Source organism: Oratosquilla oratoria, chromosome 27 (assembly GCF_046742065.1).
Source record: "Oratosquilla oratoria isolate Oo_2021 chromosome 27, ASM4674206v1, whole genome shotgun sequence".
In the NCBI taxonomy this organism is placed as follows: domain Eukaryota; kingdom Metazoa; phylum Arthropoda; class Malacostraca; order Stomatopoda; family Squillidae; genus Oratosquilla; species Oratosquilla oratoria.
In genome coordinates, this window is record NC_134803.1 from 50,455,489 (window position 1) to 50,481,483 (window position 25,995).

General features: G+C 42.9%; 3 protein-coding genes across 7 annotated transcripts in view; all 3 read left to right on the top strand.

Moving 5' to 3' along the window:
* The window catches only part of LOC143039825 (maltase A3-like), a 13,409-nt gene extending 7,457 nt beyond the window's left edge, over positions 1 to 5,952 (top strand). Inside the window, exons 3-11 of the mRNA XM_076210075.1 lie at positions 725 to 885; positions 1,245 to 1,370; positions 1,773 to 2,002; positions 2,515 to 2,722; positions 3,843 to 3,963; positions 4,217 to 4,351; positions 4,579 to 4,774; positions 4,966 to 5,121; positions 5,514 to 5,952. Coding sequence (XP_076066190.1) covers positions 725 to 885; positions 1,245 to 1,370; positions 1,773 to 2,002; positions 2,515 to 2,722; positions 3,843 to 3,963; positions 4,217 to 4,351; positions 4,579 to 4,774; positions 4,966 to 5,121; positions 5,514 to 5,598 — 1,418 coding nt within the window. The 3' untranslated portion in view covers positions 5,599 to 5,952. The remainder of the gene's footprint in view (positions 1 to 724; positions 886 to 1,244; positions 1,371 to 1,772; positions 2,003 to 2,514; positions 2,723 to 3,842; positions 3,964 to 4,216; positions 4,352 to 4,578; positions 4,775 to 4,965; positions 5,122 to 5,513) is intronic.
* The window catches only part of LOC143040049 (maltase A3-like), a 60,577-nt gene extending 35,866 nt beyond the window's left edge, over positions 1 to 24,711 (top strand). The window contains exon 13 of the mRNA XM_076210656.1: positions 24,518 to 24,711. The gene's annotated coding sequence lies outside the window, so the exon portion shown is untranslated. The remainder of the gene's footprint in view (positions 1 to 24,517) is intronic.
* On the top strand, positions 8,880 to 24,711 carry LOC143040048 (maltase A3-like). 5 transcript variants are annotated; one of them, XR_012967684.1, is made up of 12 exons: positions 8,884 to 9,233; positions 16,517 to 16,696; positions 18,024 to 18,184; positions 18,532 to 18,657; positions 19,937 to 20,166; positions 21,426 to 21,684; positions 22,102 to 22,222; positions 22,477 to 22,611; positions 22,978 to 23,173; positions 23,322 to 23,477; positions 24,264 to 24,445; positions 24,545 to 24,711. XR_012967684.1 is itself a non-coding variant. In XM_076210653.1 (11 exons), exons 1-11 carry the CDS (start codon positions 9,026 to 9,028, stop codon positions 24,346 to 24,348), a joined length of 1,845 nt encoding a protein of 614 aa, XP_076066768.1. In that variant the 5' UTR covers positions 8,880 to 9,025; the 3' UTR covers positions 24,349 to 24,711. The 5 variants fall into 5 exon arrangements, 4 of the variants coding, with proteins under 4 accessions (XP_076066768.1, XP_076066767.1, XP_076066770.1 ...); XM_076210653.1 differs by having other exon boundaries at positions 8,880 to 9,233; positions 19,949 to 20,166; positions 24,264 to 24,711; XM_076210652.1 differs by having other exon boundaries at positions 24,264 to 24,711.
* Positions 24,712 to 25,995: the final 1,284 nt, after the last annotated feature.

A 25,995-nucleotide genomic window follows, 5' to 3' on the forward strand; every position in this document is an offset into this window, starting at 1 on the left:
AATATCCAAGTATCCATTCAAGTTTATATATCAAGTATCTCTCGCAATCAAATTAATTTCTGTATAGACGAGCACTTTTCACATGAACAAAATCATGAACTAGATTGATGGGAGCCACAACAAACGAGCTACAACAAACGAGCCACAGCAAAGTTAGAATAGGGTCATGAAAACGCATTGGTATGCCAAAAGACAGAGAACAGTGTTAACCATTTAATATTTCAGTATAAAATATAATCAAACAGAGACAGTTACCTAACAAAATAGAATATTAATCCTAATACATAATACATACAAAATTAATGGGAATTGAAGGTATGAGATATGTAGTAGATATAGAACGGGTAAAACTGAAACCTGGCCCAAGCAATAATGCTTACAATCCAGAGGAAGCAGGGACTGGCAACTTGCTAGAGCCGAGTCTGCTGAGTTTTGGGAATGCCTAGCTTATATATACATAAGATAAGATAATATTGATAAATAAACAAAAATGAAAATAAAAGAAGGCTCCAGCGTGGGTCATAACTACACCACCACTCTAGCAGCATTATACATAAAATGCTTTCAGTGTTTAGCTCGCAGCTACCCAGCCCACAGACACGCCGCCAGTGTCTTCCGGAAGACCACTTTGACCTACGTAAATCGTTATTCCAATTTTTATTCTTCTTCTTTTCTATTTTCAAACATTGACAACATCCTTTTCTCACTCTCCTCCTCCGCGCAGACATCAAGGTGGTACTGGACATCGTGCCGAACCACAGCAGCGACGAGCACGAGTGGTTCCAGAGGAGTCTGAGGCGAGAGGAGCCCTACGCAGACTACTACGTCTGGGCCGACCCCAAGGGCTTCAACGACTCAGGCAACCCTATCCCTCCCAACAACTGGGTAAGTCTCGTCGTCGTCGCATACAATCAATTAATGATTGTATAATCATATTGAATTAAATTGATTTAGTTCTGATTTTGCAGTTAAGGTCAAATGCGCATGCTGATGAATGAAGGCAAGTTGTTTGAGAAACAACGGCAAAAGGGTGAAAGCGAGGAAGACATGTGTGGGGAAAAGATGGGAGGTCAGATAGGAAATGAGGGCAAGAGAAAAGGTGACTGATAGATTACAATTTGATACAGGTAGACCCTAACTTTCATGAAACCTAGAAATAGGTTTTATTACAAAGTAGTTTGCAACTAATTTATGGCGCCACTGTCGGTGATAATCCAGCTTCTCTCTCTATCACTCTCTCTTAGCTGAGCAAGTTCCGCGGTTCTGCCTGGGAGTGGCGAGAGGAGAGGGGCCAGTTTTACTACCATCAGTATCATCGCAAACAGCCGGACCTCAACTTCAGAAATCACCGTGTGCAAGAGGAGATAAAGGTAAAGGAGGTTATCTTTGGGGATGGGGGATGAATGAAATATATATATATATATATATATATAAAATATATATATATAAAAAAAAATATTAAAAAAAATATATATATAAAAAAATATAAATATATATGAGAGAAATTGCCTCCTTCTGCATTAATCCGAGTCTTTTTTGATGGCGTAAATGGGGATAAGATCTCTCCAATTTTGCATTCTTAAGTTTTCTCGACTTCCCTTCCCCCTGTCGTCACTGATCCCTCACGTTGTACGACGCCTTGAGGCCAGTCGTTATCCTCTCCTTTTCCATCAGTCTTACATTCATTCCTCACCAAATGTCACACCATCACCACCACGTAAAACCTACCACGAAAAAAAAAATGTCTCATGTCCGACGCCTTGCTGCCGAAGAACGTCTTCAAGTTCTGGTTGGACCGCGGCGCTGACGGATTCCGGGTCGATGGCCTCAAGCACATCTTCGAGGTTGAAGACCTGAACCTTGACGAGCCCGTCGACGAGGAGGCTGGCGTTGAGGACAACCTCCACTACAACTACCTGAAGCACCCCTTCACCATGAACCAACCGGAGACCTTCGAATTGGTCCGGGACTGGAGGAAAATCATGGACACTTACCAAGACAAGTGAGTCCACTTCGGGGATGTTGGTGGCGTGTTTGTCCCTTTTGGGCCGGGGTTTTGTCATCTCCACCACTCAAGGAATGACCCTATGGTAGCAGTGTCGTAATCTTTTTCTTTTCATTACACTTCACTGCCAGGTACCAGTATTAATCTTATCCTGTTCGTCGACGAGGGAATTTGGTTATGGGGGTCAAACTAATGAACTAATTACTAAAACAAAACATAAAAACATATGAATGAAGGAGATTACAAGAGACCATAAGACTTATACTAGGCAGTTCTATGTCCATTACCACCTATCAACCTCATCCATAAAGTTATCTAATCTTCTCTTAAAACAACCAATAGTTTCAGCTTTCCTTACCTATTTCCTTCTTAAACCTAAATTTGTCAAATCTAAATCAGTTACTACGAGTCAGGATGTCTTAATATGATGAGCTTGTCTGTATCACTCTTGTCTCAAGATGATTTATGTTATGCCGTGACTTAATGCCACCACTTGCCCCGTGGGCCAGGCTGCTAATGGCACAAGCCTACAGCAATGACATCCAAGACGTGATGAAGTACTACGGCAACGACACGGACCCTCTGGCCGACTTCCCCTTCAACTTCTGCCTGGTCGAGAAGGTGCAGAACCGCAGTGACGTCACGGGGACTCGCCTCAAGAAGATCATCGACGAGTGGTTCGATAACCTCCCCAAGGGCAAGTGGCCCAACTGGGTGGTAAGACATAAACAAATGTCTGACGCTTTTCATAAATATAAAAATCTCTATAGAATTAAGAGAACCTGACGCTTTCCCTACAGATGAAAAAAATGGAAATAGAAAAATGGCTCAACGGAGTTGGTGAGATACATAAACAAATCGTAATTTCTTCTTTAGATTTAAAGTATTGTTTCAATGATAAAAATGTCCTGATATGTTTGTTCCATATAATTTTCTACAAGAGTCTAGGAGAGGTAGTACCATAGTATCAGTAACATTCATGTATTGTACTTATGTCCAATCTCTTGTTAACCTCTTCTGTAACCATCGGTGGTCCCTTTTCACTACTCTGATGTCGTCTATATGTGCCTCCTTCTTTTGTGCTTTTATTTTTTACTTTCCTTTTACCACTGTCTTTGTTACGTATGATTATTCACTCACTATTTTCTTCTGTAGGCCCCATACCTCAGATCAACTGACTTGGTCAAGCTCCACTTAGTATATGTATAGATGGTATACAACGGTTGATATCTTTCCTTGATTTTTATTCATGAATTTTTCTACAACGTGATTGCCTTAGTTACACCAGAGAACTTCCATCAGGAGTCCTCAATTTGAGTACTAGGTCAGTTCTGCAATGACGTCATTATTTCTTTAGTCCAATGACCTTTAATGTTAGACATAGGAACCTCACCTAAGGGTGTGATCTTACAATCGTGAACCAATTAAATTTTCTCCTTCACCCTTTCACCAATCAGAACAACTGTTACAATCCCACATGCAATACTGCTTACTCAAGCAATCTCGAAATCAATGCACACACTGACTTAGTTTACGGATTGTTACATCAGCATAAAAATGAACATATACAGCAATGAAATTGGGTCCCCGGCGGCTTGTGCAATTCCTTTGCTTACAAACTGATGTTTATCAAACAACTAATAAAAATGAAATTCTTGCCACCTACCCTTCTATCTACCTCATTTGTCTACCTATATCTACGAGCCTCATCGACGACCCTCTTACATGTTCATTTGAATAATCACTTTACTATATTTTACATTAATTGATTCAATTCAGTTTACTTTACTTTGATTTGTCTTATATTGTTTTGATATATTTTTGTTGACTTTACCAGTTGGGAAGCCACGACTATAGTCGGGTGGCATCCAGGCTGGGCGCCGACCTGGTCGACGCGCTCAACATGTTGACGCTCCTACTGCCGGGCACGCCCGTCACCTACTACGGGGAGGAAATAGGTACTCCGTCTGTCCTCTTACCCCTTACGTGTCCATGAACGTATTGAATATAATCCCAGTGGCGGCAGTCACCAGCGTTCGGTTTTCTATTCCCGATCGAAATACTGTTGGCGCTCTTCTCTTTCAAGTTCACTTCCCAACAGCCGCCAACCCCAACCCCCCTCTCCAAACCCTTTGGTTGGCGCCGAACAATAGGCTCCCTTGTGATGCCACACACGCTTTGAACTGACGCCTCGTTGGACCCTTCCCGCAGGCATGCAGGACGCAGACATCAGTTGGGAGGACACCAAGGACCCACGAGCCCGCAACTTCGGCCCAGACCACTACCGGGAGCAGAGCCGTGACCCGCGCCGCGCGCCCATGCAGTGGGACGCCACGGCCAACGCTGGTGAGTGGGGAGGGGCAAGGGCGAGTTGGGAAGGGGTTTGTTCGATCCGAGTTTTAAGGGGGGTTGCTTTCTTCAATGACACTAAACCGAGTCACTTCCGCTGCGCTGTGCCTTAGCAACTTGCCGCTTCCCGAGAGTTCAAGTACCACACAGAGTCTGTCCTTATTTTTTGGTCTTTCTCCTCTGCCTCGCCTTCCCAACCTCCTTGACTCGCTCCTTCCTTCCAGGGTTCTCGAGGGGGCCGAGCACGTGGCTCCCGGTCAACGACAATTACAAGACGCTCAACGTCAAGGCGCAGTCGGAAGCGAGGGTAAGTCACCTCAAGGTGTACATGACCCTGGCCAGACTGCGACAGGAGAGATCCTTCGCCAAGGGCAAGCTGGCCTTTCCCGTGGTGACAGACGAGGTCCTGGCCTTCATCAGGTAACTTCTCACCTCCTCCGTGTTTCCCTTTGCTCGGAAATAGAAAAGAAATCGGTGACGGGGAGGTGGGTTGTCATATGAATTCTATGACAATGAGTTCCAGTGATGAGGCAGGAGAGGCAACCGGATGGTTGAACGCAAATTCCACATGTCTCCCTCTCTCTCTCTCTTTCTGTTTTTCTCCCTCCTAGATACCTTGAGGATGAGCCGAAGTACCTCGTCGTCCTCAACCTGAGTGAGAACGACGTCGTAGTGGACCTGCACCACCACGCCAACCTCAAGCTCCCGCCCGACGCCTCCGTCATCACGAGGTCTGTCTCGGACAAGAGCGAGGAGAACTCGCCCGGGTAAGAAGCGAGGCGCATTGTCTTCCAGGAGGAGGAGGAGGAGGAGGAGTAGGAGGGAGTGTGTGTGTGGGTTGGTGGGTCCCCCAGGAAGTAGTGGTTCCCATCGGGGGTTGAAGGGTTTTGGTGGGCCTACCAGGAAAGGGATCGGGACCCTCTGAGCTAGGATGAGAAGTCTTTGCAGAGTTGGGGGGGTGGGGGTGCAAGGAAGAGGCCGGGAGCTTCTGGGCTAGAACGAGAAGTAGTCCTCCAGGAGGCCAAGAAATACCATTTGCATTAATGGGAAACAGGGTGAGAAGACAGGCCGGGGGGGACCTGTGAGCTAGGACGAGGAAGGGGGTCTCCCGCCCTATTCCTGCCGTGGCTAACTTTGTGGATTTTCTTCCTTCCGACAGCTCTAAGGTGAACTTGAGCGCCCTGATGCTCGTGAGGGGAGAGGGCCTCGTCCTCCAGCTGCCCTTCGCCGAGGAGATTGAGTGACGAGACTCAGGCACCGGAACCCCGAGACAACGAACCTGCGATCCTCCTCCTCCTTCGAGGCAAACGCACAGTTCTCCCGAAGTAGACTCGTATTGTTACTAACGTCATATTCCTTGCGACATTTCTTTTCAATGTCATGAATAAACTGGGCGACTGTATCTCGACCGAAATTGTAAATAATTCAGCAGGGGACCTGGGACATCCCTAGGTCAGGACTAGCCTAGGTCATTTCTCAGACTCAGTTTGAGTGAAGTCAGTGTGACCTCCATTTCTTCCTTTCCTTGTCTTCTTTGTTGTCTTTATATAGTTTGCTCATTTGTAATGCATCTGTATTCTAGTGAAAATCTCAATATAGATGAAAACGTTTGGATTACGTCTCTTATTTCCCAATGGTTTTCAGACAAGTATATATACATATAATGCATACATGCACACACACAAACACATACACACATATATATGCATATATAGATGCAGGTAAAAAAAATTCTAATAATCATAGACCTTCAATTATTGTAACTGGATTTTGATTCTAAACATTTTGTATTTTTTATGTAGCCAGATTGTTCAGCAGAATTTTTTCACGTGAAAAGGATTTAATATGCCTAAGAAGTTGTACACTCAACCTTTTGTTACTTTTATATGCTGGCTGATTATCAGAAGCTTATGACATTTATATACCATAATTTGAAGATGAGGTCGTTATAGCTTGCTGAGGTGTGCCGAACTATTCCAAGACTATGAATAGTGGCCAGGTCTTTACGGGGTTGAAATTGATTGTTTACGAAAGCACGATGCAGCCGTAACAAAGAACGTTCATGGACGAAGTGGCGCTCGGTTAAATTTTACACACGTGAAGGCAAATCAAGAAGTCTAATAACATGAAAACCTATTGAATCTGTACCTTCACCAATACAAATAAATATATCCCGAAGGATGACATCAGATATATCTATATATCAATACGCTTGTAACTATCTATGTGTGTCACGCGGTGATGTCACGGCAACGAAGCCTTCCAAAATTGCTGACGGCTGATTGGCTGCGAGCGAAGTGAGAGTGGTGACGTCACGGCAACGGAAATGAATTATTGGCCGAGAACGGTGACGTCACGGCAAAAAGGAGACGACTGATTGGCTGCCAGCTAAGCGACAATGGTGACGTCACGGCAACGGAGACGACTTATTGGCCGAGAGCGGTGATGTCACGTCGCTTCAGCGCGTCCGACACGACGTCACGGTGCAAAGGTATCGAAGTAGTTTTATTCTGGCTAAAGACAGACGATTTTATTCACCTATTTATCACATTTCGATAAATGAAATATTAAAAAAGACATTTATTCAAAGCTTAACGTGTGACGTCATGTCGCGTTGCTTTCTGAGCTCTTGACAGAACCTCACGAAAATAAGTAGATAAATAGATAAATAAATAAACAGTATTCAAACGTCTATACAAGTTTAATCATAGGTTACATGAAGATAATCAAACGTCTATAAATGTTTATTGTGACATGACATAAACGATTAAAAAAAATTATTGCCTTTATGATTGACCTAACGAGAAAGAGAGAGAGAGAGAGAGAGAGACACGACGGGAGAATTTGACGACAACGTCGGGAGACTTTGACGACTCCTTTTGGAGACTGAAGACTCCTTCGTAAATCCCGTGGAATTTCCACGGGTCCTACTAGTTATAATAAGAAATGCAATGGAGCAAGAGACTTATAATGAATAATTTAAACACAAGAGAAATGTTTCCACTCACAAAACAAATACATGTAAAGATAGACAGATTCAAAAAGAAGGGGGGAGGTTCCACTTCTACCGGACAAGAGTTGATTATACTCAATTTTGTTGTGGGTGGAACGAGTCTTGTCCTGCATTCGGTAGTAGGGAGCCGGTGGTGGAGCAGCAGGTAGAAGGGCTGAAACGATGTCAACGTGAGCATCTTGAGACCTAGGGAAGTCACAGGAGTCTTAATTGTGTCTGTCAAAGTTGGCGGCCGCCTTTAGGTAGTGAGTGAAGTGGGCGGAGCTTTGACGTGGACCTCGTCAGCGGTTCATTGTAGGCTTCGAGTCCGACTCGAAAACAGGTCGGAACCAACAACCTATTGGAGCTGTAAACAAGTCATGGTGACGTGGGGAGGGGGTGGGGCTCTTGATAGGTCATTTACGAGTGTCTTCAAATAGTCTTGGTTTCGGGGTGACAGAAAACTGGTGGTGGTGACCAGTGACTATAACAAGGTCTACAACAAACAGGTAACTACGTTGTATGTTTAATTTGTTAGTCTTTTATGTATGTTGATCTTTGTTATATTGCTGGTTTTACAGAAGTTAATATTTAGGTGCCAGACAACACAGGATGCAACCGGATGGTTGAACGCAAAGTCCGCATGTCTCCCTCTCTATTTCTCCCCTGCCAGGTACCTTGAGGACGAGCCGAAGTACCTCGTCGTCCTCAACCTGAGTAAGAACGACGTCGTAGTGGACCTGCACCACCACGCCAACCTCGAACTCCCGCCCGACGTCTCCGACATCACACGAGGTCCGTCTCGGACAAGAGCGAGGAGAACTCGCCCGGGTAAGAGGCGAGGCCCATTGTCTTCCAGGAGGTGGAGGAGGAGGAGGGAGTGGTGTGGGGGGAGGGTTTCCCACAGGAAGGAGTGGTTCTCAATGGGGGTTGAATGCGTTATCACATTTGTCTATTTTTCCACAAACATCCAATTCATTGGAGGAACTATCCACCTCCACTTTTTTCGCCGTAAAATCACTATGGCAATATATATATATATATATATATATATATATATATATATATATATATATTTTTTTTTTTTTTTTTTTACAATTTACATATAATGTCATTTGACATTGAATTTTCCTCCAGCTTATCGGCTTCCTTCCCGAAAGCTGTGGACTGCAAATCTACTCCAACAGTCGGAAGAAAAATAGTCCATTGTGATAACGCCTTAAACGGGAGAGAAACATTGCTGAGGCAGCAGCTTACATCGGCTGCTCCTGCAGCAACCATCGCAGAGGGATTTACAAAATTGACAAAAGCGACAGGATGGTTGGTTAGTGGACAACGGGGAGGAAGGGATGGAGGGGATTGTTGGGAGAGATACAGCAAAGTAATCAATCTTATGTGCTTAATATATATAAGCTGGGTTTTTCTGCAACAATATGTTCACTCTGAAGAAGTCCTGGCAGGGACGAAATGTCACTGAATAAAGACCTCCACTGTTGTGCGTTTATCGCACGACCTTGAGAGGGTGAGGGCAGAGTGGGGTGGGAGGCCGACCGACGCGCGAACAACTTCACATTTTTAGTGCGCATGAAAATGAAAGTGCTTGCATGAACGTTCTTGCCTGACGCCTTGCACCACAGTCACAGTGCTTGCTTGACTAGAGATCCCGATACAGAGATCTCATGTTGAAGAAAATGTTTTTTTCTCCGTTTGGAGAAACCAGAACGCCATATTCCGTTGTCCGAATAATGATTGTGATTGTTGTCATTTCGTATTTGCTGAAACACTGCAAGAAAGAGAAGAGGCCCTGGTGGAAGAATTCAATCGTGTACCAAATTTATCCACGGTCGTTTCACGACACCAATGGCGACGGGACAGGGGACCTCAAAGGTAAACAAACACTACAAAGATTCCTTTCATTCACTGTCTGTAGAGTCGTTCCGGGTTTGATGCGAGAATTTGAAGATAGTTCACGTGAAACTCACATAACGTCAACTGAACATTGTACCTGCTATGGGCGACATCCGGGACTGAACCACAATCGAGTGGTTTTGTTTGTGAAAAAATTTGATTTATATGTTGTGACTATTTTTTCATACTAACTGTGTTAATGTAGCTGAGGTTTTTAAGAGAAAATCGGGAAAAATCTTGCACTTTATTGCGAGCTTAGCTATAAAACAAGCGAAGATAGACGTCATAGTATCGGTATTTGAACAAAAACAAAAGACGTCTATAAGGGATTCAAACATATGAACAACATCAACAGATGTTATAGAGCATCAAAACATATTATAGAGTATCAAACACATGAGAATCGAAAGGTATGTAAGGAACCTACAGCACAAGTATACAATTCCGGTCTCACTAAACGCCGACCAACGCCGACCAAAACCACACAATGACGGTTTTTGCTCAAATGCATAATTTATATATAAAGAATAGCATATGGTTGCATTATTTGACCTATTTTCTTTAAAATGTGTGATTTCCATGTAAAATGGTTAAAGAGAAGCTACGTTTTTATCCTCTGCAAAATTACCAACCGGCAACTAACGCCGACCAAACCCAAACAATGACGGCTTTTGCTCAAATGTATAATTTTAAATAAAAATTAGCATATGGTTGCATTATTTGACCTATTTTCTTTAAAATGTGTGATTTCCATGTAAAATCATCAAAGAGAAGTTACGTTTTTATCCTCTGCAAAATTACCAACCGCCGACCAAAGCCGACCAAAACCACACAATGACGGTTTTTGCCCAAATGCATAATTCATATATAAAAAATAGCATATGGTTGCATTATTTGACCTATTTTCTTTAAAATGTGTGACTTCCATGTAAAATCATCAAAGAAGTTACGTTTTTGTCATTTGAGCAAAAGCCGTCACTGTTTGGGTTTGGTCGGCGTTGGTTGCCGGTTGGTAATTTTACAGAGGATAAAAACGTAACTTCTCTTCGATGATTTTACATGGAAACCACACATTTTAAAGAAAATAGGTCAAATAATGCAACCATATGCTATTTTTTATATATAAATTATGCATTTGATCAAAAACCATCATTGTGTGGTTTTGGTCGGCGTTGGTCGACTTTGGTCGGCGTTTAGTGAGACCCCCCTTTTCCCTTATTGGAAAAGGAGTATCAATAGGAACACAACTTAAAATTTAATCTTCATGAATGGAAGACATTACAACACCAAAATTTAGAGATTCAATCTATCAGGTGGTTTCACAACTCTGCTAGACCTTCTCACAAGTTGTGGACCTGGTACATTAACCGGACTATCAAAATTTACAGAAGAATTTTCATTACTTATAGCCTTATCAATTACTTCCGAACTAGAAGGACTGTGTCCTTGACCTGAAGGAGACATATGCACAAAGGTTTTACTGCTACATGAGTTATCTTTAGGTACAGTGTCATCACTAGGAACAGTTGGTGTATATCTAGGCATTAGTTGTTGTTGTTGTTGTCGTTCCCTAGACTGTCTGTCCGAGCAGTCCCGTCTCCCCAAGGAATGCCACAGCCCAAACTGGGTTTTCCCACAAATCCTTTATAGAGTGTGTGTTGTGTTGTTTGCGTGCATGATTGTGTATAATGCAGTCTTCCATTATATGTTGTATGGTATGGGGTGAAGTGTTACAGCCTGGGCAGCTGTTCACAATGCGGTCATCCAGCCTCTTCTGGTAGCTTAGAAGTGCTGGGTAGTGGCCGCACCGCAGTCTGGCATTAGTTGATCAGAATGTCTCTTCCAAACAATGTTTCCAAAATCCTTGAACATCACCTTGTAATTCCTCACACCTGGAACTTGAATTACTTTCCCATCCAACCATGAATTACCTTTGCCATAATTCTTTACAAAAACAGCATCATTAATCTTATACTCAGACTTCTCAAACTTACACTATTTTTCCAAAACCCTTTCCTTCTTATTTTGAGGTTTAATCTTCTCAATAATACCTCTGAAGTTTCGGTTAAACATTATCTCAGCTGGAGCCTTACCTGTGGAACAATGGATTGAACATCTATAATTATATAAAAATCTACAGACTCTGGTTCGTAGATCACCTTCCTTAAATTTACTTAATCCTTCCTTGAAAGTTTTTACAGCCCTCTCAGCTAAACCATTAGATGATGGGTTATAAGGGGCAGGAGTCATATGTCTAATTCCATTCTTTTTAAGGAGTCTCCATCTCCTCAGATACAAAAGATGAAGCATTATCTGAAACTACAATGTCAGGTAACCCAAAATTATAAAAAAGTTTTCTCAACATAGAAATTGTTACTGTAGATGTTGTAGACTTTGTTACATGAACATCCATAAATTTAGAGTGTTAATCCACAATTATTAAAAAATAATTTTCATTGATTGGACCTGCATAGTCCACATGGAGTCTACACCAGAGGTGGGGAACCTGCGGCCTTCCGGGCCATCAAGTGTGGCCTTCTGCGGCTGCAGATTATTTTCTTTAAAAGACCTTGAATATTTTTAAAGTCTGAAATCATTATACACCTGAAACTTATAATAAAAGGGATAAAATAAAAATAAAAAAAAATAATAGTTTGTTCAGTGCGGCCTCTATGTGGGACAATGAATTGTAAGGTGGCCTTCATGCACAAAAAGGTTCCCCACCCCTGGTCCACCAAGACTTACCCGTCTCAGGCCAAGATAAGGTAACTTCCTGAGAACCTTGAAAATTTTTAAAACAAATTGAACAGGCTTTTGTAACCTCAAATATATCTTGGTCTTACTTAGACAGGATCAGATACCCAACCAAATTTAACACACTGAAACACTTTACTCAAAACCGGGTCACTCTTTGTCATAACCTTAACCCTTTCATAGGAAATATTTTGATCTTCCAAATTTTCAACAAGGTTTACATACTCAGCAGGTGTATGTGAGTCTAAAACAGAATCTGACACCGACTTAAAACATAAATTATAATCATACTGGGATAACAATAATGCCCATCGCTGTACTCTTGCATTTGCATTGACCAGAATCTGTTTATCTTTACCAAATAAACCAAGCAGAGGTTTATGATCTGTACGGATCACAATACTTACGGCCAAGCAAAAAATACTTAAACTTAGTTACAGCGTACACTAACGCTAGAGCCTCTTTGTCCAATTGAGAATAATTTAGCTCAGCAGCAGACAGCTTTTTACTTGCAAAGTAAACTGGGTCATGAACAACCATTAATTTCTTGTAATAACACACATCCCACTCCAACTGGTGAAGCATCTACCTTAACAATAACATCATGCTCACCATCAAAATTGGCGAGTAAATCAGATTTGGCTAACAAAGGATTACAAAGGCGGAGCATGCCAACAGGAGACCTTTTGGCCAAATCTAGGTCGGATGTGAGAAAAAAAATCATAATAATAAAAAAATAATAAATAAAAACTATAATAATGTAAATAACAAATAAAATACATAAATAAATCCAAAGGTATAGTTAGATAATAAACAAACAGGCAAATAGCAAACAATAATGACTTGACACAACTCTTTAACAATAATAAATGCATTTGCTTCAACGGAAGACCACTTAAATTTTGCACCTTTCTTCAGTAAATCATACAGTGGAGCTAATACCCTTGAAAATTTTCTAACAAACCTACAATAATAAGTTACTAGACCCAAAAAAGATTGAACTTCACCTACAGACATTGGTATAGGTGCTTCTAAAATGGCAGCAAGTTTCCTTGGTGAAGGTTTTATACCATCACTTGAAATGACATAGCCTAAGTATTCTATGGAGCTGGTATTCAAAACAGTTTTCTCTTTGTTAATAGCAACATTATGTTTCTGAAAAACCTTCAACACTTTATCTAATCTCTTATCATCCTCCTCTTTAGTCTTACCACCTACAAAAATATCATCCAAGAAAGCAACTACTCCATCAATAACTGGGATATAAATCTTTGGAAGATGGCAGGAGATGATGCAAGGCCAAATGGTAATCTTTTATATTTAAAAAGACCTTTATGAGTATTAATAACTAACAATTCTTGACTTTCATCATCTACTGGCACCTGTAAATAAGCATCCTTTAAATCAATTTTAGAAAATATTTTGCTTTTACCAACAACAGGAAGGATTTCATCAACCTTAGGCAGAGGGTACTGGTCACAGGAGATACTTTTGTTTAATTCCTTGAAATCTACACAAATACGCAGTGATTTTTTGTCAGCTTTTAACACTGGTACAATTGGAGCTGCCCAAGTACTAGAATTTACTGGTTCAATGATATTGTTATCAACTAACTCATCTAAAGCATCTTTTACTAATTTTCTGTAGTTGTAGGGCACATGCCTTGCCTTTTTCCAACTAGGCACAGCACCACTTTTTAGGTGTACCTTTGTTACAACACCTGAAATGGGCAATCTAGAATCAGCTGAAAAAAATTCTAATTGTACCTTGGAATCCAAAACATTAACACCTTCCTCTATACCTGTGAGTGCAATACCAATTTTAGGCATTAAATCTCTTCCACATAAGTTAGAGTTATTGGACTCAACTACATACAAACTTTGAAATACATTGTGACCATTATAAAACACATTTGCATAAACCTTACCCAAAACATGCAAATTCATTATTACCATAAGCCTTTAAAATTTTATCACTAGGCTCCAAAGTTAAATTAAATTTCTTAACGCTATGCAAGGCTAGGGTAGACACGCTGGCCCCACAGTCAATCTCATAAGGCACATTATGACCTTCAATAATGATATAAATTTTATTTCTTACTGGCAAAACATTACGTATAACACTGTATTTACCTAGTTGTATTTTGCGGGAAGGGGAGCTATGCTCGTGGTGTCCCGCCATTGTATCTCGCAGTGTCTAGTTTGCTTTTAAACTCATGAATAGTTTTTGCGCATACTATTTCATTATCCAGTTTGTTCCAAGTGTCCAAAACTCTATGTGGAAAACTGTTTTTCTTCAGTTCTCTTCTATAGCTATGTTTTTTTATTTTCTTTCCATGTCCTCTTGTGTTTCTCTTGTCCCAGTAAAGTAAGTCCTCTCTATCAAGTATCTCTGTGCCTTTCATGATTCTGTAGATGGTCAATAGGTCACCTCTCTCTCTTCTTTGCTCCAGTGTCGGTAACTCCAGTTTAGCCAATCTCTCCTCGTATGATAGGTTTGCAAGTGCAGGTGCCATTTTTGTAGCTGCTCTTTGGATTCTTTCTATATCATAAGTTTTCCAGATCCAAAAAAACATCCTTCCCCTTTCCTATAGCTTTCTCACATATCTGTCTTTCTATTTTCTTTATATTCTTTTTGGTACTGGGGGACCACAATGTCGCCGCATACTCTAGTCTAGGCCTTATCAATGTAACCAATATTTTTTTCATCATGTCTTCGTCCAAGTATGCAAATGCCACTTTTATTGATCTTAGCAAGTTGTAAGTCTCCCCGACAATTTTGTTAATCTGTTTTTCATAGGACAAGTCGTTTGTGATAATTACTCCCAAGTCTTTTTCGGATCCTACTTTCTTTACTTCCTTGGTTCCAATTGTATATTTTCCTGATATTCTGTTTTTGCTTTTTACTACAGCACAAGTATACAATTCTTATACACCAACACAAAGTCTATTGTAAAATAAGAATAAAGCAATACAATAGATATCAATTTACCACACTAACAAACTATATGTTTCCATTTTAGAGAACGAAAAAAAATGTAATTAAAACTTACAAGGTTTATAAACTGCTCGGCAGAGTGTGTACGATAATAGGCGGGATTTTCAAAACGGTGCGGTTCTGTTTTATCTTCTTGACATTGTTTATCCGTAACCAAAGTTGGAATCAGTGATACAAATAATGTTTAGATATTCTTGCCCCTTGCAGGAGTCTGCATCTCGTTTGTCAGTGGCCGCTGGAGCCAAGGTAAAACGAATACTATAATGTACGTTAGCGGGAGTGGGTGAGAGCCAGAAAACATAACCACTGCGCAGGTAGATGATGACGTCAACGGAAATATCGAGACCAGGGTTCCGCGGGTCGAGAGCTGTCAGTCACTCACACACCAGTGTGTGGAGCGAAGCTCCATCTTCTGATTAAAGGGGTAGCTAAGGTAGACAAATAACATATAAAAATGCCAACAGTTTGTATAGTGCAGAAGTGCAATGCCGTTAGACTGAAAGGTGATAAAAATATACATTTCTTTTCACTATCCAAAGATAAAGAACTTAGAAATGGATATAATCATGTGGCACACACAATACTCTTTCATATGTATATGTATACAGCCGTCATTTTGAAAGTAACTATTTATTAGCAACATTTCCTGAAATTTTCATTCAATTACAAATAAACAGACTAAAGAATCCGGTTAAAACATAACTGAGCTTGGTGGAGATAAAGGTCTACATATAAAATCCACACAAATCCAAAATGTAATATAATAAAAACCATATGATGCTTTTATATGTCATTACTACTGGATTTATATTCAGCTAGTTGGTGTGTATCAACAGTATAACATCTTCCTCATCTACCTGTTCAACATCTAAATTGACATGTCATCCCATCTAATAACTCGTCATATTAATATAATCAACCTAATGTGAAAGCATGGAAAACATTTTTATAACTTTTCTGGTGGTCATATCTCAGATATTGATCATTTGCAGATAAGAAAGTGATACTGAGTAATTTCAGTATTATGTGAACTTCATAATGTAATTTTAAAGTTTACCATACATACAGATGGTTTTCTTTAAAGTTTACATTTTCTTCCACCTCTCACTCTCTCCCCCTCTGGATTTCCTATGACGTCACGGTGGAGGTGCGCGGAGGTGGGGGGGGGGTACTCAACATACCTTATGGTATTCGTTTTATCTTGGCTGGAGGGTCAGACACCTGAAGATTCAGTCAGAAAATATGAACAAGTTGGAGGACCCAAAATTTTTTCTTAACGATTATGATTGTTTAAATGTGTCCCCGCATGACACGCACACACGCACACACGCACACACACACACATACACACACACCATCGTTTCGAGCCTGAACCAGTTCTTATATAATAGGGAACGTCTCGCCAATGCACCCCGACAGACAGCGCTGTCCACTGTTCTGGCCTCCATCTGCCGCCGTCGTTTTGTTGTTGTTGTCGTTGTGACGCTAATTCGGGCTTTCTCTCTCGCCAGGCATCACGGCGAAGGCCGACTACCTGTACGACCTCGGGGTCAAGACGCTGTGGATCTCTCCCTTCTTCACCTCGCCCATGGCCGACTCCGGCTACGACATCTCCAACTTCGTCGACGTCGACCCCATCTTCGGCTCCTTGGCGGACCTCGACGAACTTCTCAAGACGATGCATTCCAAAGGTAGCCTACCTTATTTTTCCGTTATTTTCGAAATGTGGGTCGTGCGCTTTCCTGATGTGGCTGTAGCGTGGACACTCACTGACTTGTATGCTTTGGGTCTTGTCTTCACTGGTAGGCCTGTATTTGTGCAAATGCACACACAGGCACACGCAAACACTCACTCTCACACAAGCACGCGCAATTTGTTTCCTGAATAAGCGTCATGAAAGTTATTTGACGAATGAATTTTTTCTTTAGAGTTTTTCTGAATAAGTTTGCACAGCGTATTTTAGATGCAGTAGTTTATCATGATTTGCACTCTCACCGGAACAACAGTCGCGCCAAACCACCACCATCAAGATCATCATCATCATCACCATCATCATCATCACCATCATCCTGTGTCACGAGCGATCGTCCGCGTTGGTGGGAGACGGCAAAAAAAAAAAAAAAAAAAAAAAAAAATGGAGGAAGAAGTCAGTCATCGCCCGGACGCACGTGACGCTGCAAGCAAAGTCCTAGAATTGGCACATCTGGACTCGAACCTTAAGGGCTGGCGAGCTTGTGCCGTCACGCCCCAGAATCATTATAATACCAAACATAAAACTTCCCTCAGCTGCCAAAACTTAGAAGAAGAAAAAAACAATAATAGACAGAGAAAGACACCCTCGTAGACTAGCATTCATTGAAGCAATTTACATAGCAGAATTAAAACCAACCATGAACATACACAGCATAAGGGCTTCAGATTCTCCCAATCCAAAACCACATGTGGCCTCCCCTATTGATTCTTGATGGCTATGGAGCAGCCAATCAGGAAGATCGCTTTCCACAACACCATCCAAGCAAACAGAAACAATAAACGTCACACGCATACATTAAAAAAAATTAGCCTGAAGATCTCCAGAGAAGACCGAAACGTTGCAACTACTTAGGGACAACTTCTCAGCAAACTAACAGTCCAACATCATAAACTAGCAAGAGAAATAGAAGTTCTCAACAAAAAGTTAAACAGTGCAGAAACAACAATATCATTTAATCTCGTCTGTCTACAGGGGAATACTCGTATATATATATATATATATATATATATATATTAATAAAGAAGATAAAAATAAAAGAAGACTCCAGCATGGATCCTAACTACACCACCACTCTTCCAGCTTTATACTTAAAATATTTTCAGAGTATTTAGTTCGCAGCTACCCAGCCCACAAACACACCACCAGTGTCTTCCAGGAGACCACTGTGACCTCCGTAAATCGTCATTCCACTTTTATTTTTGTTTAGTTTTTGTTTTTCAAACATCGACATCCTTTCCTCACCCTCCTCCTCCTCCTCCGCGCAGACATTAAGGTGGTGCTGGACTTCGTGCCGAACCATAGCAGCGACGAGCACGAGTGGTTCCAGAGGAGTCTGAGGCGAGAGGAGCCCTTCGCAGACTACTACGTCTGGGCCGACCCCAAGGGCTTCAGCGACTCAGGCAACCCTATCCCTCCCAACAACTGGGTAAGTCTCGTCGTTGTCGCACCCAAGCGATTGTTAATTGTACATATTTAATTAAATCTATTTAGTTATGGTAAAATGGGCATGTTGACGAATGAACCCAAGTTGTTTGGGAAACATCGTCAAAACGATGACAGCGAGGAAGACCTGTGTAGGGAAAAGATGGGAGGCCAGAAAGAAAATGAGGGTAAGAGAAAAGGTGACTGAAAGATTGCAAATTGATGCAGTAGACCCTAACTCTCAAGAGACATAGAAATAAGTTCGTTACAAGGTAGTTTGCAACAAAATTATGGCGCCAATATCAGTGATAATCCAGTTTCTCTCTCTATCACTCTTTCTCACTCTCTAAGTTGAGCAAGTTCCGCGGTTCTGCCTGGGAGTGGCGAGAGGAGAGGGGCCAGTTTTACTACCATCAGTATCACCGCAAACAGCCGGACCTCAACTACAGGAATCTCCGTTTGCAAGAGGAGATAAAGGTAACGGTAATCCTTGGGGAGGGGGATGAATGAAATATATATATATATATATATATATATATATATATATATATATATATATATATATATATATATAGATAGATAGATAGATAGATAAAGATGCTTTGGACACATGGAAAGAATGAGTTAAGAAAAGATGAGTGATAAAGGTGTGGAAGGCAGAGGTGGAGGGTGTGAACATGATATATATATATAGATAGATAGATAGATAGATAAAGATGCTTTGGACACATGGAAAGAATGAGTTAAGAAAGATTAGTGAAAAAGGTGTGGAAGGTAGAGGTGGAGGGTGTGAACATGAAAGGGCGACCAAGAATGAGATGGGTGGATGGGGTAAAAGGGGCATTGGGAAAGAAGGCAATGACTGTCGAGGAAGGAAGAGAGAAGGCAGAAAATAGGGGTGAGTGGAGAATGGTTGTGTATGGATGGAAGGGGGTGGGTGGGTGATGGGGGTAAGGGAGTATGTGCGAATGATATTTTGACGCTGCCCGAAGGGATTTCTCCCTGTCTTCTCTTTTTCCAAGGCAGTGGGCGAGATGCGGGCATAACCCGTCATCCAGGAGGAAACAAGAAAAGAGGGAGTGGTGGTGAATGGGAGTTGAGTGTGTTGGGATGAAATGGGTGGGAGTGTATATATGCCTTTGACCAAGTCCTTGGTGTGTATATATATATATTTATATACTCTTTATATACAGATATATATATATATATATATATATATATATATATATGCAGAGTCCACTAGGAAGAGGAAAAACACACGGAGTCCGAGCGCTTTCGTGATATATTCACACCAAGAAGTACTTTTCTGTACTCCATGATAATGTGAATATATCACGAAAGCGCTCGGACTCCGTCTGTTTTTCCTTTTCCTATTGGACTGCATATTTGTGATTCACGTATGACTTGTGAGATTTGTGCATATATTATATATATATATATATATATATATATATATATATATATATATATATATATATACATGAGAATATTTGCCTTCTAATGCCTAAATCTGAGTCTTTTTTGATGGCGTAAACGGAGATAAGGTTTCCTCAGTTTTGCATTCTCAAGTTCCCCTCGACTTCCCTTCCACCTGTTGTCACTGATCCCTCACGTTGTACAACGCCTTGAGGCCAGTCGTCATCCTCTCATTTCCCCTCAGTCTTACATTCATTCCTCACCACATACCACACTATCACCACCTTGTAAATCCTATCATGAAAAAATGTGACTCATGTTCGACGCCTTGGTGCTGAAGAACGTCTTAAAGTTCTGGATGGACCGCGGCGCCGACGGATTCCGGGTCGACGCCCTCAAGCATCTCTTCGAGGTCGAGGACCTGAGTCTTGATGAGCCCGTCAACGAGGAGGCTGGCGTTGAGGACAACCTCCAGTACAACTACCTGAAGCACCCCTTCACCATGAACCAACCAGAGACCTTCGAAGTGGTCCGGGACTGGAGGAAGATGATGAACACTTACTCAGACAAGTAAGTCCATTTCGGCGATGTTGGTGGCGTGTTTGTCCCTTTTGACGCGGGGTTTTGTCATCTCCATCACTCAAGGAATGCCACCATGGCAACAGTGCCGTAAAATTTTCTCTTTTCACTACACTTCACTACCGGGTGCCAGTATTAAGCTTATCCTGTTCGTCGCCGGACGAATCTGGTTATGGAGGTCTGTCAGGCCGTTGGTCTATGTCTACGTTGGGCCGTCAAAAGTTAGGCTGGTAGTTTGCCCACGTTTGGGCAGCCCATTAGGTTGGTTGAAGGCAAACTCTAGTGGAGATAGAGTTGGTTTTATTTAACCATGAAATATTGGGTTAACAATAAAATGTTGGGCGCCAGTGTGGGGATGGATGGAGGAACGAGAAAACAAGGAGCAGTGAGCTAGGCTCACGTATGCTGTCCAAGGCTATCTGCTTGCGGGGATCAAAAGTGGGAGAGAAGGCGGGAAATCAAGGAGCAGCGAGCAAGCGTATGCTTCTCCGAGGCTCTCTGGATCTTCAGTGTCCGTTCAGCTCTTTATATACACGGGCAGCTCATGACCCGTGCTCCTAATTGCCGTGAGGTCAAGTGTGAGGCGAGGGAAGTCGGAGGCAAAACGTTCTAACGCCGGTGACTCACGAAGACAGAGGGTAGGCGTTCTCCAATGACTCTTGTGTTATGAGTCACGTGGCCGGTAGAGGTGTAGGCCAGCCACAGCGGGCCGATACTGGCATTGCACGTGTGCTCCTTCAAGGAGGCTTTATTCCAACTGTGAGCCACAAGGAAGCTCTGGGTCGCGTCACAGCTGGGTAGACGCGAGGGTGTCCCAAGGGACCACTTGGGGATCGGCAAAGTCGTGAGACGCCGAGAAGAGGTGAGGCGATGGAGTGAGGGTCGGTGAGAGAGGAGGTGAGGATCGGTCGTGATGACTACTCCTAACAGGGTCAAACTAATGAACTAATGACTAGAACAAAACATAAAAACATATGAATGAAGGAGACTGTAAGACACCATGTCCATTACCACCCATTAACTCTATCCCTAAAGTTATCCAACCTTCTCTTAAAACAACCAATAGTTTCAGCTTTCCTTACATGGTTACTAAGTCTATGCCATTCGTTAGCCACTCTATTGGTAAACCACTTCTTGCCTATTTCTTTCTTAAACCTAAATTTGTCAAACCTAAATCAATTACTACGAGTCAGGATGTCTTAATATGATGAGCTTGTCCGCTTCACCCTTGTTAAAGCCCTTGTCTCAAGATGGTTTACGCTATGCCGTGACTTAACGCCACCACTTGCCCCGTGGGCCAGGCTGCTAATAGTACAAGTCTACAACAAAGACATCCAGGACGTGGTGAAGTACTACGGCAGCGACACGGACCCTCTGGCCGACTTCCCCTTCAACTTCCGAATAATCAAGAAGTTGCACAACCGCAGTGACGTCACGGGGACTCGCCTCATGAAGATCATCGACGAGTGGTTCGACAACCTCCCCGAGGGCAAGTGGCCCAACTGGGTGGTAAGATATAAACCAATGTCTGAGGCTTTTCATAAATATAAAAAGCTCTATTGAATAAAGAGAACTTAACCCTTTTGCTAAAGACTAAACAAAAATGGAAATAGAAAAGTGGCTCAACGGAGTTGGTGAGACGCATAAACAAGATCGTAATTTCTTCTTTCGATTTAAAGTCTTGTTTCAATCATGAAAATATCCTGATATGTTTTGTTCCATATAATTTTCTACAAGAGTCTAGGAGAGCTAGCCATAGTATCAGTAATATTCATGTATTGCTATACATATGTCCAATCTCTTGTTAATCTTCCCTATTCATTTAAGTAATCACTTTATTATATTTTACATTAATTGGTTCAACTCAGTTTACTTTACTTTCATTTGTTTTATATTGTTTTGATTTATTTTGTTGACTGTAAACAGTTGGGAAGCCACGACCATAGTCGGGTGGCGTCCAGGCTGGGCGCCGACCTGGTCGACGCGCTCAACATGTTGACGCTCCTACTGCCGGGCACACCCGTCACCTACTTCGGAGAGGAAATAGGTACTCCGTCTGGCCTCTTACCCCTTACATGTCCACGAACATATTCAGCATAATCCCAGTGGTGGCAGTCGCCAGCGTTCGGTTTTCTATTCCCGATTGGAATTCTGTTGGCGCTCTGCTCTTTCCACTTCCCAAAGGCCGCCAACCCCAACCCCCTTCCCCCTCTCCAAACCCTTTGGTTGGCGTCGAACAATGGGCTTCCTTATGAAACCACACACGCTTTGGACTGACACCTCCTTGGACTCTTCCCGCAGGCATGCAGGACACGGAGATCAGTTGGGAGGACACCAAGGACCCACAAGGCCGCAACTTCGGCCCAGACCACTATCGGAAGCACAGCCGCGACCCGTGCCGCACGCCCATGCAGTGGGACGCCACAGCCAACGCCGGTGAGTGGGCCTAGGGCAGGGGCAAGGGCGGGGTGGGGTCAGAAATGCTCACATAGTTCTTTGTGTACCGTGGTCCTGTCTCACCTGTGATTTCAAAGGGGTTGCTTTCTTCCGAGCACGCCCAAGCAGTGGGACACCAAGGCCAACACCGGTGAGTGGGGAGGGGCAGGGCCCTGTTCCACATGAGTTTTGAGAGCGGTTGCTTTCTTCCGTGATACTACCTCGAGTCACTCCCGCTACGTTATATCTTAGCGCCCCCTTCCCTTCCCGAGAGTCCATGTAGTACACAGAGTCTGTCCTCATATTTTTTGGTCTTTCTCCTCTGCCTTAACTTCCCAACCTCCTTGACTCGCTCCTCCCTTCCAGGATTCTCGAAGGGGCCGAGCACGTGGCTCCCGGTCAACGACAACTACAAGACGCTCAACGTCAAGGCGCAGTCGGAAGCGAGGGAGAGCCACCTCAAGGTGTACAAGACCCTGGCCAGACTGCGACAGGAGAGCTCCTTCGCCAAGGGCAAGCTGGCCTTCCCCGTGGTGACGGACGAAGTCCTAGCCTTCATCAGGTAACTTCTCACCTCCTCCGTGTTTCCCTTTGCTCGGAAATAGAAAAGGAGTTCCAGTGACAAGGCACGAGAGGCAACCGGATGGTTGAACGCAAAGTCTATATGTCTCCCTCTCTCTCCTTCCCTCTCTGTTTTTCTACCCTGCTAGGTACCTTGAGGACGAGCCGACGTACCTTGTCGTTCTCAATCTGAGTGAGAACGACGTCGTAGTGGACCTGCACCAGCACACCAACCTCGAGCTCCCGCCCGACGCCTCCGTCATCACGAGGTCCGTCTCGGACAAGAGCGAGGAGAACTCGCCCGGGTAAGAGGCGAAGCCCATTGTCTTCCAGGGGAAGGAGGAGGGAGCTGGGAGGGGAGGGGGAGTTCCCCAAGAAGTAGTGGTTCCCAATGAGGGTTAAAAGGAGTTCTGGGTGCACGAGAAGTGTCTGTCGAGCAGGAAGAAGAGAATGCAAAACACTGGACTGAATAGAGGGAGATTTCGAGTGAACGACGCGGCTCAAAGTGATTCTCTCCTCCTCATCTTCTTCACATTTCATTTTTGAGCAGATGAGCGAATTAATCAATTTTGCGTGCGTAATATGTATAAGGTCATTATTATTATGTTATAAAATTCAGTGTTGTAGATTAAGTAGTGTGTTTGGTAAGTGACATTGCTCAGTTGAGGGGTAGATGAAGGTACTATTAGTATAATTGGGAATCCCACGGGGTCCAGGGCATTTTCAGAGAGGGTACTCTGACCTAAAACCAATATGAGTATTGGAATGGCTGCAGAAAGCTCAAAACAGCATTGCATAAATAAAGGGGTTGGGGTGATGCTTGGTGGGCCTGCGAGGAAAAAGGTCAGGAACCTCTGAGCTAGGAGGAGAGTCTTTGCATGGGTGGGGGTGTCTGCAAAGAAGAGACCGGGAGCCCCTGGGCTAGGACGAGAGGTAGTCCTCCTTCAGAAGGCCAAGATATACCATTCGCATGAATGGGGAAGAGGGTGAGAAGACAGGGACCTGTGTGCTAGGACGAAGAGGGGTCGACCGCCCTCATGTTGCTGCCGTGGCTAACTTTGTGGCCTTCCTTCCTTCCTCCCTACCGACAGCCCGAAGGTGAGCCTGAGCGCCCTGATGCTCGTAAAGGGGGAGGGCCTCGTCCTCCAGCTGACCTTCGCCAAGGAGATCGAGTGACGAGACCCAGTCACCGGAACCTCGAGACAACGAACCTGCGGTCCTCGTCCTCCTCCTTCGAGGCAAACACAGTTCTCCCGAAGCAGACTCGTATTGTTACTAACGTCATGTTTTTTGCAACATTTCTTTTCAAAATACTATATAAATTAGGCGACTCTATCACGACTAGGTCAGCCCTAGCCTAGGTCATTCCTCAGACTCGGGTTGAGTAAAGTCAGTGTGACCTCCATTTCTTCCTTTCCTTCTCTTCTTTGTTGTCTTTATATAGTTTGCTCATTTGAAATACTTCTGTATTCCAGTGAAGATCTCAATATAGATAAAAACGTTTGGATTACGTCTCTTATTTCCCAACGTTTTTTTAGAGAGAGAAAAAAAAAAAATATATATATATATATATACATATATATATTAAGGTTGTCGGGTAAATACACCACAGTGATCTTTATTCACCGACATTTCGTCTTTGCCAGGACTTCTTCAGTGTTCATATGACGCAGAAAATCCCAGCTTATATATATATATTAATTACACAAGATTGATTACCTCGCTCTGTTCCTCATATCACTCCCATCCTTTTCATTGTCCACCAGCCAACCAACCTGTCGCTTTTGTCAATTTTGTAAATCCCTCTCCGATGGTTGCTGCAGGAGCAGCCGATGTAAGCTGCTGCCTCAGCAATGTTTCTATCCCGTTTAAGGCGTTATAACACTGGACTATTTTCCTTCCGAGTGTTTGGAGCAGATTTACAGCCCACAGCTTGTTGTGTACATGTACCCCACAAGTATGCTTGTAGGTGCAAATTGATGCACGAGTTGTATGGGAGTTTGACCTGACTCAACGCTCGAAGAATAGGATGGGTCACCCCAGTTAGGTCGCGTCTGGTCAAGGCGTCAGATCGGGCCTGGGTATATATACCGCCTGCCCCGAGCGAACAAGGGAGTCACTCAGTCATTCTAACCTCTGTATTGTAGCACGCCACTAGGCCTTCGCGGTCGGTCCCCCACGTGGGGACAACGCCACGTCAGTCCTTAGGCCGACGCACAATTATCCACCAAAAAAAGCGCATAAGCCGAAGCGAGTGTCAATCTCTCCCTATGTCACCTAGTCCAGTAATATACACTTGTTTGTTACAGGCTTTCGGGAAGGGATCTGATTATGCAGGAGGAAAATTCGAAGTCAAATAACATTCAAGGTATATTGAGAAAAACAGAATTTGCCATATTGATTTTATGGCGAAAAAAGTGGTGTAGGTGGGTAGTTCCTCCGATTAATTGGAGGTTGGTGGAAAAATAGCCAAGTGTGATAACGCCTGAAAGATATTTATACTTATATATTTCAAGGCCACCCAGTAAAGTGTTGGACGTCCAAAGGTCTTTTACAACATTTTTGTACTCTTATGTACGAAAAAATAGATAAATAGATCAAATAATATATAAATAAGTACAAATACGGGAGCACAATTTCTTTAGGGATGCATTTCATTAAGCACTTTTCAGGCCACTTTTCATGTTTTCTATACTTTTATGAAGTCTATGAGAGTGACCATTGGCTATTCCGTATCATTCATTACCACCGGCAAATTTAGATATAGTATGTTTTAGTCCAGGGCAGTGGACAGGGTGCAGGGATGACCCGTCATCCAGGAGG